The sequence below is a fragment of the Thermobia domestica genome, chromosome 12 (assembly GCF_964235325.1).
Source record: "Thermobia domestica chromosome 12, izTheDome1.hap1.1, whole genome shotgun sequence".
NCBI lineage: Eukaryota > Metazoa > Arthropoda > Insecta > Zygentoma > Lepismatidae > Thermobia > Thermobia domestica.
The window spans coordinates 229,436,510-229,448,913 of record NC_137465.1 but is presented as its reverse complement, the minus strand read 5'-3'; the positions used below and the strand labels follow the sequence as shown (position 1 = coordinate 229,448,913).

General features: G+C 37.5%; 1 protein-coding gene across 2 annotated transcripts in view; it reads right to left on the bottom strand.

The window, feature by feature from the left end:
• Window positions 1-12,404, bottom strand: part of LOC145667098 (tetratricopeptide repeat protein 1-like) — a 30,401-nt gene that overhangs the window by 4,652 nt on the left and 13,345 nt on the right. For both annotated transcript variants that reach the window (XM_081734833.1, XM_081734834.1), the window contains exons 4-5: window positions 11,111-11,296; window positions 5,566-5,620 (exon numbers count right to left, since the gene is read on the bottom strand). In XM_081734833.1, the coding sequence (XP_081590959.1) occupies window positions 5,566-5,620; window positions 11,111-11,296 (241 nt within the window). The remainder of the gene's footprint in view (window positions 1-5,565; window positions 5,621-11,110; window positions 11,297-12,404) is intronic.

The following is a 12,404-nucleotide window of genomic DNA, read 5'->3' as shown; positions in this document are numbered from 1 at the left end:
TTGAAAAAACCAGCTGGTTTAAACCTTGGTTTAAACCATGGTTTAAACCACCTTGGTTTAAACCAGCCAACCCTGTCGCAGACATGACGAATATTAACAAAGAGACAGTAAGACAAATTTTGCATGACAAGTTAAACATGACAGAAGTTTGTGCAAAAATTGTCCCAGAAACCTCTCTCAGGAAGAAAAAGACATTCGAAAGACCATTTGCTGTGACGTCATGGAACGACTCAAAGCAGAACCAGACTTGCTAACACGTGTCATCACATGTGATGAAACATGGATTTTCCAGTATGACCCCGAGACTCAGCGTCAATCCATGCATTGGAAGACACCTACCTCGCCAAGAACGAAAAAAGCACGAATGAGCAAGTCGAAAGTGAAGGCAATGCTCATCGTTTTTTTTTTTTTTTTTCGATATCAGGGGTGTCATCATGACTGAATGGGTGCCTCAGGGTCAAACGGTGAATCAGACCTACTACAAAGAGGTCCTAATCAAGCTGAGAAAAAAATAAGGAAGAAGAGACCGGATTTGTGGAAGAACGATGCATGGATCCTCCACCAAGACAATGCGCCTGCCCATAATGCCCTTTCTGCGAAGCAGTCTTTAGCAGCCAAGCGCATTCCTGTGCTTGAGCATCCTCCGTATTCCCCAGACCTGGCTCCCTGTGACTTTTATCTATTCCCAAAAGTGAAAAGTGCATTGAAGGTAAAACATTTTCAGTCCGTTTAAGAGATGAAACGAAAAACGGCAGAGTTGTTGAACAGGGTGATATCAGATGACCTACAACATTGCTTTGAACCAGGGTTTGCCCAAGTGGGCCCAGCCCGAAAAAACCCGGTGGGTTTTTTCGGGTTGGACCCACCTGAAAAAACCCATCTTAAAACCCACCTGGTTTTTTTTACTTTTTTGTTAGTGTATTATTGGTACAACTAAGATGATCACATTGAAAGTTATTTTTATCAGATTTTAAACTGTCTTTGGGCGAATTATATGCTTTCATGTTAAGATAGACAACAATATTGAACATAAGACCTTTATAAAGCTCTAAATGCACTTAATGAATAAATAAATAAAAACTCACCTTAGCTTGAGATAATTGTAGAACAAATGTATGTGTGGATTATGCTTATAGCCTATTTGAAGTAAAGTGAGCGATTGTAAATTTTAGAAAATACTTTCCGTGAATAGTGTTTCCTGACTCGGGTCCCTCATACGTTATCCCTCATACATTGACGGGTTTAAGTTCATAGGTGCCGGTACTAACAGTAAATATGTAAATACATTAGTAAAACTATTAGTATTATTTCTTACCTTTGATGGTAACAAAAGTATTCATTAAAATTTGGTTTTCCAACAACAGTTTAGTTCAGTCATTTGTTGCTACCCTTCAAATAAGCATTCTGTAGAATTAACACTAGCAATAACGTAAAAAATTCTTGTCAAAATTTAGAAGCGTAATGCTCGGAGCTCCGAAGACTACATAACGCTTACTATTTCAAGTGCTGCATTCAAACTTCAGTATTAATGAAAGTTTCGATGTACAGTAAAGTAAGCTGCATTTTCAGGGAAAACTCGTCGTGAAAGAAGTGTTCGGGAAATTCCCGCAATTGAACCCACAAAGCATCGAAAGTGAATACTTCAACAATAAAACTATTTATTTTACGCTGGAGGATATTTCATTTCATTTTAGACATTTTGAAACATTTACTTTATAAAATATGAATTATAGGCCTATCTTTGTTAATTGTTTTAAATTAATTTTCGGAAAAGAACGGTCTTGCAACAAGTACTCGGGTAATTTCCGTAATTGAATGCATAAAGCATCGAAAGTGAACTTCAACAATAAGACCATTTATTTTACGTTGAAAAATATTTAAGATATTTTGATGAATTATGTCTTTGTTTTAAATTAATATAGCTATTTGGTATTCATATTTGGCGAACGTCACTGAGGCTCCTGGGATGACTCGATCTACATTTGTTTGTCGTGCCTGCCTTTACCACACAGTGTTCAACTTTCGGTCTTTTAAATTTTCAGGATACAAATCAGAGACACTCTAAATTTTCTGTTTAGACTTTGGCAGCATACCAACGGTAAAATTACAAAATGGCGCGCTTTTTTTCAAAATAGCTGACATCCACTGGCGAAAATTCCGGGGGGATGATTGGGACATATCCCCTCCAATCTTGGAACTGTCCCCCTCAATAATACAATTTTATTTTTATTTTTATTTATTTTTTTTTTTTAAGGAAGAAGTGTGATTATTTATGTCCAACTGCCACAAAGGAAATAAGATGAAATTGATACCTCCCAGAATAAGCCTCAAATCTGACCGCCTCCCAATGTTGAAGACAATTCTGCTCCCCTACCCATGTTGTCCTGGAGTCCCAAACAGGGGACATAAAATATGACGATATTATTATTGCTTTACAACTTTAAAATCAGACCGGCAACATTGAAAACTGTTTATAGGGAATGATCATATTTGGATCACCCCTTGTAAACAGTTTTCAGTGTTGCCAGTCGGATTTTAAAGTTGTAAAGCAATAATAATGTCGTCATATTTTATGTCCCCTGTGGAGGACCGACATGGCTAATCCTCCTCAGCATTGTTTTCCGCCTTCATAAACATTTTGTTCATCGCATATATATATATATATATATATATATATATATATATATATATATATATATATATATATATACAGGGGCGGATCCAGGATATGATCAAGGGAGGGACTAAACCATATTTTGCCCTTTTATCCAGTGTAAAGCACGATTGAAGCCCATTTTTTCCAGTGTATACCTGAGCGTCAAGGGGGGGGCTATAGCCTCCCCTGGATCCGCCACTGTATATATATATAGTTGGAACGGTCTTACCCGTCCCCCCAATGTTGAAGACAGATTTGCGCCGCTGCTGATATCCATCCACGCTACAAAGCGCAATTTTAGGTCTTTCAAATTGAAATTTTCAAAGAAGCAGCAGTAGAGACTAAATTAGCTGTATATATTTTGGCGGCATAAAATTTCAAAATGGCGACCATTTTTCAAAATAGCGGGTATCCATGCTACAAGGTGCAATTTTCGGACTTTTTAAGTTGATATTTTGAGGGTAGACACACAAGACATTCTAAATTTGCTGTATAGATTTTTTCGGCAATCCAATGTAAAATTTCAAAATGGCGGCAATTTTTTCAAAACAGCAGTGAATAGAGAGTTGTTGCAAGTTGTGACAATGACACTCATGAAATGTAAATCATATTTTAACATTTTTACCCCAAAGAGATTGAAATATTTCGAAAAAACCCAATTAAACCCGAAAAAACCCAATTAAACCCGAAAATACCCGAAAAAACCCACATGGGCCCAGGTGGGTTGGGTTTTTTCAAAAATACCCGGGTTTTTTCAAACCCTGCTTTGAACAATGGAAGGTACTTATGAAGCGGTATATAGATAGGGGAGGGGAGGGGAGCATATTGAAGGGGATAACAGTCAATTGTAACTTTCCTTGCAATACATCATATTTACGACATCAGTCTCGTTATTTAATTGTCACACCTCGTATAAAGCAGTAAAATATTTATTTTTAAGATACATTTATAAAATATACATACATGTGTAGATGAGTGCTTCCTCACCTCTCCACATAATTTTCATTGAGATTTAGGCATCTGTCTCACCGTTGCACTAATTTTTTCCAAACCCTTTGCAAATAAACTCAGGGCTCTGGCTTATTTAGTAGTCTTCTCACATTCCGATTCACTTCTTCGTCTGTTTCGAAACGTTCACCTTACAATGCAGACTTGAACACCATTAAAAGAAAGAAGTAACTCGGCGCTAAATTGAGGCTGTACGGAGAGTGGGGATGGGCGTATCGTCAAGAAGAGACCAGATTGCTTATGTCGAACTGCATTTCCCTGCAGAAGAGTTCAGGTTCGACATAAGCGCGACATGGTCTCTTGTCAACTGGTGATGATGAAGTGAAGCTGAATGTGGGGAGGGTGCTAACTAGCCAGAGCCCTGATTTTTTTTTAGCAAATGGTTTGGACAAATTAGTGCAACGGTGAGAGAATAAGGATAGGGTTCCCTGAATCTCAATAGAGATTATATGGAGAAGTGAGGAAGGACTCACCTACATATGCATGAATAGTTTACAAATGCATCTTAAAAATAAATTATTTACAGCTTAGGGAAACTCACATATTGAACGACCCACGTGCTTTCCAAATTCTTGGTAAATTGGCAATTACTTGCAGTTACAACAACATTGTATTTAATTAATATCAATGTCGCATAATAAAATATATAAAGAGCCCACGTGATGTTTTATAAGCAATAAACACAATATTTTGCCCGTTTCCATTGGACTTTGTCAGAAGGTAAAAAGAGATCAAATAATTCACCTTATGGCTCACTGAGACCAGAGGTTCAATGCCGTATTCACAAAAGCACTTCATCGACTTCTCTCCTTAGCCAATTAGGTCAAGTTTCTACTTTGTATTCCTATTTCTGCGAGATATACCTTAATATTGTCCTCCCATCTGCGCCTACATCTCTTCCCGGCTGGGATGCCAGTTAAAATTTTAAAAGCGCTTCTATTTTCTTCAATTCTGGCTACACGACTTGCCTGCCTGCCTGAGCCTTCTAGACTTAATGACCCTAACAATATTAGGTAAATGGTAAAAACTAGGAAATTCCTCGTTATGAAGTTCCCGCAATATCCTTTTCCCTGATGTTATGGTTACGACAAACTTCCTCTGCATTTACTTCTAAACTCATTTTCCTCCAAGCAGTTAATAAAACCTAATACGGTTATTTTAAAATCCACTAAAAACTACTCTTGCTCTTTTTTGTGATATGAATTTATGAAATAATTATATGTTATATACAACGAAACAATTATGTATCAAATTTTCACTGCATTCATAGATTAAAAAAAAAAAAGGGGGGAGGTGGTGTAAATACAACAAATAGGAATTAATTACACAAGTAGTAAGTGTGTACATTAATTCATAATGGATCATAAACAATAGAAACATACATGTTGAAGTTGGAGAAACCTATAATGGAAACTGCAAAATACTTGAATTCATTATTTCTTAACCAAACGCCCGTTCTTCGCACGCAGGAAATAGGTTAATGCGAAATATTTGAAAGGTGTATATGAACCCTCATTTAAGATAAGTATTTCAATTGAAATCAAATGGTGAGAGCCCTGTGTTAAATATGTTTCCTCACTTCGCTCATTGTGTAGCCGGTTCCATGTAATTTCCTCTTTCCCCAATGCTCTAAATCTGTCGTTGGTTATAGTATGTCCGGTTTTTCTTCCTATTTTTTTTTTATTTCTCGCAGTCTTATCGGATTTGAGTTTAGTGTCTCTTTTAGTAGCAAGGCTGTATGAGGCGTATTTGTATTTTATCAATCAAAGTATTTGTCGTTGAAGTTTATGCACACCAGTAAATAACCATACAGATATCCGGCCGTCTGTTCTGCCTTATAGATTGATATAAATAAAAATATTAAAATTATTGAAAAAAAAAATTATAATAAAGCACTTTACCTAGTACTTCTGCTTTCATCCTCTCATTCCTTTCATGTATTTGCTCTGGTAATCTCTGGAAGTAAAAAGAATGTAATTAACACTACAAGTTATCCAAAAAGCCTACGCGTCTTAAATAATTAATAACGTATCTCCTAAAAAACACTGAAGATATTCACATACCAAATTTTCGCCAAATGGTATGTATGTATCTACAGAAGTTACGCACTTATGAAGAAAAGGTAAAACAGCAACAATAAAAGCTATATTGTGAGAATAAAACAGCATAACTACCGTTGTTGACTGATTATTTGCAACATTAATTTTGAACCAATAAAGAGCGACTTTAAAATGATCCCATTTTTTACAAAAATAATTGCATTTTTTTCTTTTACTATTTTATCATCATACATTATCACCTTTACTCATTCTTTCTTGCATTTTTCTGTCTTACTTTCATATTCCCGGTAATGGTAACAGGTAAGCACGAAAATCTAAGGTCCGGTAGATTTCAGTGTTATTACGAGAATCATTCACGGTACGTGAGTTGTATTATATTTTATTTATGATACATAAACTTTTATTAAATTTTATCAGGTGTTAAATATCATGTATACAATATCATATCATGTATAACGTTTTCAAAGTACAGCACGAAAAACTATCCCTGTTCGAATATCAGTATACAACATGTATAGAGCATCTAAAATAATGAAATATGTACTTACTGATTACAATAGACGCTGGAAATATGAAATAAGATCTTTCAATTGTACGTCCCACGGAGGCTAAAGGAGAGATGGTAATGATGAGAATGAATGAATGAAATAGTGGAATAAAAAGTGGAAGAAAACGAGATCCTTAAAAAAAAAAAAATGCATGCGGTGTTTGTACACCACAAAACCAACTTGGCGCGACCTGAGGTTGAGTCAGGGACTCCATTCACTAGAGGTACACTTTACCACTGAGGCAGTGTGGCCAGTGAACAAGTAGATGTTCGTAGTGGCCAGCACTGATCTGAAGACATTTGCGTACGGTACGGGATAATTTGTTTCGAACGACAGCTCGCAGTTCCACATGAGAAAAGCTACTGTGTATGTGAGACTGCCCTTCAATTCCTGCACCAACGAAGGTTTTTAGCGTATACCTTCATTTCAAGTTTCTCCAACGTAAAAATCTCAAGTGGTTAAGTCCAGAGGCCGATAAATGGATGAATAAATTATAAGTTTAGTGCCCCTTTAACCAACAAGGCTATAAAAGACGTGGACCTACAGCTAAACGTCAATGCAAACACACACGAGCTAATGTCAGGATCGAACTTGGGTCTTCCACTTCGAAGCGCGTACGCTAACCATAGAGCTACGAGCGAGCTCGGTCCGGAGACAAGTTGTAGCTGATCAATTGATCGTCTGGAAACAAGGCGCGGTACTCTCTTGGATAATGCAGAGGTGTGGCACGTTGCCCCGTCTTACTGGAAATGTCAATACTCTTTTCTGTAATCGGTTAACTGAGCGTAAAATTCTTCGAATATTCTGAGGTATACAGTCGTGTTCACTGTTTCGTACGCTGGAGAGATACTGCCCACAACGCTCTCACCCTTTGGGAGTTCACATACCCAAAGAGACGAAACCAAGCTTCGTAACTCGTAAACACCATAATTGAGTCCAAACAACCACCCACTATCATCTAACTGAGCCCTTGCAATATCTAACACGCTTTACCTTGTCAAGGCTTTAATTCATGCATCACAGTCACAAGATACGCTAGCATGTGCAACTGGTGGTGCTCCATCGTTCATGACACGTCCTATGGGCGACACCAACTTGTTAGGTCAATCGTCATAGAATTTCTGGTCATGATTTCCTATATTTTGCCTATGAACTCACATGTCCGCAGCACATATGTAAGTCTGATTCGCAACCAATCCCGTTGCTCTCCATTTCTTGAGCAGCTTTTGCATTTCACCTTGGAGAGAGTCTTACGATTGGGAAACCTGTCGACAAACATTCCCTTTTGCTGCTTTAGCAAATAGGGGTTAAAGTAACCAGAGGTTCAGGTCGAAACTGAGTGCAATTTTTGCTTAGTATTTGAGATACGTCTGCAAGTAAAATTCTACTATAACAATTCCTTCTTCTATTAAATAGGCATCATATATGCGAACACCGAAAACATCTCAAAATGAATGAAATTTCTAATTTAAAGTCCCACGGCGAGGTCCCTTCAGCTAAAGTAAACGTATTATCATACGATATTATAACTTAGTATTCTTCTTCGTTGACATAAATAAATACGAGACGGACCCAAAAGAAGCCCGATTTTTGTTCTAAAAAATAATTTGTTAAGTTCCTTACAAAATTCTTTCAGTCTCCTTCAAAGTACTCTCCATTAAATGCGATTCATTTCTCCAGTCTTCTTTCCGACTGTTTCAAGCACCTTTGAAACTCTACAACTCTTTATACCGTTCAGTGCACTTTGCGACGTTCTTTTTACAGCCTTTACACAATCAAAACACTTAACTTTTAGATTTTGTTTAATTCTCGGAAATTGTCTTCAAATTGGTAAAAAAGTCTGGATCACTTTTAATCTGATTTTTCAAGTCCTAACTCAAATTCATGCGAATGTTTTTGATCCTGTGTGAGCAAGACGAGAAACAAACTTAGCGGCAACAAGTCTCATTTGCAAAACCTCACGCTGGCACGAGTTCCAACTCACTTATGTCTGTTTTGAAATATCATCGATCATAAAACGATGATCCTCGTTGATTTCTTGGCCGATGTCTATGTCGTTTCGAAATGATTAAGAGCACCAAGAACGAGCATGATCTTCAACACTCATCTCACCACACTTAAAGCATCCAAACCACTCAAAAAATTGTGTGCGATACATAGTATTGTTCTTGAAAGCCTGTTGAAGCATTTGGTAAGTTTTCGTTTTTTGATTTTCCAAGTAGGAAGCAAAATTTCAAACACACTCCTTGTTCCTTTGAATCTGTCATAACGATTTCGCAGGAGGCAAACGAGAACAATTTAGAAAAACAATAATACGATCAAACGTTAACCTCGTACGCAGACGTCGCTTGGCCAACTGATTTGGGAAGATCTCTACTAGACCCACCTATCGGGAAAACACTCTACTACGCCTAGGAACGGCGGTGATATTTCAATCTGGTTTCTATTGGGTTCCTCCTCGTAAAATAAAAACAAAGTTTAAAAAATAAAACTTCTACTCTTTTCAAATCACTCTTACATTCCAAAACTTCATACACGAAGATTTGTATTAATATACCTCTCTTAAGATGGGTGTAACAGGATACTAAAATAACACCTATTTCCTAACCAGCAGCAGAATGCATATTATAGAAATGAACTATCACTACAGTGCTCACAAACTGAAATATACACAAACAACATGTTTTTGAAAGGAAAATTCCTTTCAGGGAAATTAATCTCTAAAGCGTATCATTTAAGAGAAAAAGAAAAGAAAAAATAAGCATAGCATTTAAGGGAAAAAATACTTTGTCTTGGACTACGTTGTTCATCACGTTCGTTACAATATCTCGCGGAAAATCTTCTAAATACACTACCCTCTTTGTCTTCTTAAACACAATTCCGTCTGTCTCAGGTACAGAGAAACACATTTAAATTTATGCATTACTATGGAAGTTACTAACATAAGTTGTGTCAGGAGCATTCAAAACATTTTTTCAACCCTTTATCATTATCTTAGAGATGATTACAGCAAAGATGTATTTCCAATATTTTAGCTATTTTTGCCCATGAAGTACGTAATAGAATTCAAAACATAATATGACACCTCTCCGGTATGTTCACAACCCAATTCTGTAGTTTGCATTCGTGCATGGCTGTGGTATCAGTTACTAGGTAAGGATAAGTTTGGACAAGAAAAAGGATAAATATGACTTTTCTTGCAACCAATATCAAGTGCTTATTCAGTAAACGAAGTAGTCACATTTATATGGTTTCTTCTCATGACACTTTTTTCAAGGAAGAGAGAGGGGGGAGATAGAGAATAAAACATTTCCGACGAAACAAGATGTTACTCCTCAAATTTGTAAATCGAAGTGTGTTATTTCCATTTTTAGTCTGTCTGATGTCTGCTTTACGTATGTCCTCATGCAATACTAGGGCTATGAAACATATCCAGAATTTATTGGATACCGAACTACATCTGCACTTGAATTCGTGCAAACTGTGAGTGCATAATCATGGAATATTCTTATGCAAACAACAGGTCCTATCACCCTACCAAAGAAAAATCCATTACAATATTACGGCACAGGCACCAGCACAAAGTTTATCTATCAAAATTATAGTAGGCCTACTTAAGAATACAAGTAGGGACATACATGGTCTGTTAGAAAAGTATCCGACCTTTGGCCGAAAAAAAATGGCTTACCTGGACTGTCGGACACCTAATAACCCTCAAAGAAGGTCTCTTGGGATTCCACACACTTCTCCCAGCGGTGCCGCCCTTGTTGGAAGCGTGCGGAAAAGGCCTCTTTCGGAATGGAGTTGAGCTCGGCTGTTGTTGCTGCTATATGTCCTCTCTGGTCTGAAACTGCGCTCCTCTTGGGTTTGGAGAACAGCCACAAATCGCAGGAGGCCATATCAGGAGAGTAAGGAGACTGCTGAAGCACAGGAGTCTGGTGTTTCGCCAAAGAAGTATGAATCAAGTGCGAGGAATGTGCTGGAACCGCCACTCCGTTCATGGCCAAATCTTGGATCAAAATGGGATATGCTGAAAAAGTGCTTGTACCCATCTCTTCCGTTATTTCTCAGATAGTCACACGACAGTCCCGCATCACCACAGCATTCACGTTGACAATGACCTGGTCATTTCGGCATGTTGATGTGCGACCGGAGCGTGGCTCGCTCTCCACCGATGTTTGGCCGTCTTTAAACCGGTTGTACAGTCACTCACATAAGTACCTGAACCCCAAGTAATGGAATTATGACAGTCAGGGGTCCAGGTACTTATGTGGATGACTGCACCACTCCTTAATCTGTGTAACGCCCATAGCATCGTCCCCGAAAGATGTCTGAATCTTCCGAATGGTCTCCAACTGGCTGTCGCCCAGTTTTTGGCAAAATTTGATGCAGTAGCGCTGCTCCAGTAGTTTCGTCATTCACTCGCACTGAAAAACCGACGTGAGCACTACACAGAACCTCACTGAAATGCTGCTTGCCAGAAACTCACGATATGGACAGGCGGGAAAAAATAATTCACGTATGCGAACGAAGGTTCAAGGTCGGCTCACGCAAGCGTGTTTGCTTCAACTCCATCAGGTTTTCGAAAAAATAATAATAATGTCGGATACTTTTCTAACAGACCGGGTACATATATAAGTATTTTTGAACATAACATGCCTTGTAAGTCTGCTGCTCATTGTACTCATAACTAGGTTTAGTGTAGACTTTACCTACATTCGGTGAAGAAGAAAAAAAAATAATGTAGATTAAAAAAAAACTAATATAAAAATTAAGAAGAAGGTTGACATAAAAGACGACCAAATATCTGCTACTCGAAATCACTTAAAGAAACTAACCTTTGTTGCGTATAGCGCTTCCCTGTGAAGAGGATCCAGCTCCAAAACTTTCTCATAATCTTTTAAAGCTTCATCCAATTTATCTGTTTTCTCATATAACTGTGCTCGACGAAAGAATGCCTTCAGGTACTGGGAATTCAATTCCACCGCCTTTGTACAATCTTCAATCGCTGATTCATTCAGTTCCTACAATTTAACAGAAATTTATTATTTATGTATTTATTCTAGTAGGAGTACTTAAAGTATTTCTTGATAATTTAAACTCCATACACAGAAATAGGATAAATACTAAAAGTAAAAATGAAAATGAGCACCTTAGGGAGGGTGCATATGGTGTATTTTTTGTGTGAGTGATTATATATTTATTATTTCCTGGTAACTTTCATTTTCTATTCTCGCTTCGGATTTTCTTATTCTCAATATAAGTAGAAGCGGTTTCAAGAATTTCTGAAAATTACCCTAGCAAGGGAGGTATTTTAATAAGGACATGAAGTAATCGCAAAAATAATGAGTTTTCATTTCTACAACACTTGTTTCTTCCTACTGGTCTAATGGCTAGCGCGTGCACCTTTACTGCACGGGATCCAGGGTTCGACTGATTTATTGGAATTTAATAAGGACGTCAGCAACGTGAGTATTTGTCCCTGTCACGATATAAAAACACATGACGAAAATAAAATTTTAAAAATCAGCATATCAAAATACTGCTGGAAAAGAGATGTAAAAACACTAAAAGAATAGACAAAATATATAACAATAAATAGTAAATATATAACAATGATAGGTTTGGGTACAAAACCTCGCGGCGACAACCTCGCAGACCAAAACCTCGCCGCCCAAAACGTCGCGGGTTAAAATCTCGCGCCCCAAAATATCGCCATATCGCCATACCCAAAATCTCGCCTGACCAAAATGTAAATGTTCCAACAGATCATAAGCATGACGCTATAAAAGACGCTGTTTCAGAAGAAGTATCACGGGTATTTGACCAAGTCCCGCGATACCATATGAAAATTCTATTCCTGTATTAGAGGATTTCAATGTGAAGGGTAGGGCGACAGGATGTTTTTCAACTGGTTATAGGGAAAGAAAGTCTGCATAAGGAAGTAATGACAACTAACGGAGTTAGTTTCGTGAACTTTGGAACATCCAAAAACTTAAAATTTTAACAAAAATCTAATAATATTTATGAAAGTATGAAATAATATATGAGTTTTTAGGACGTTCCTTGATTATGTCCTGTAGGTTAAAGGAGACGTAGATGACCAGGATGAAGGAAATGATCGAATAAAGA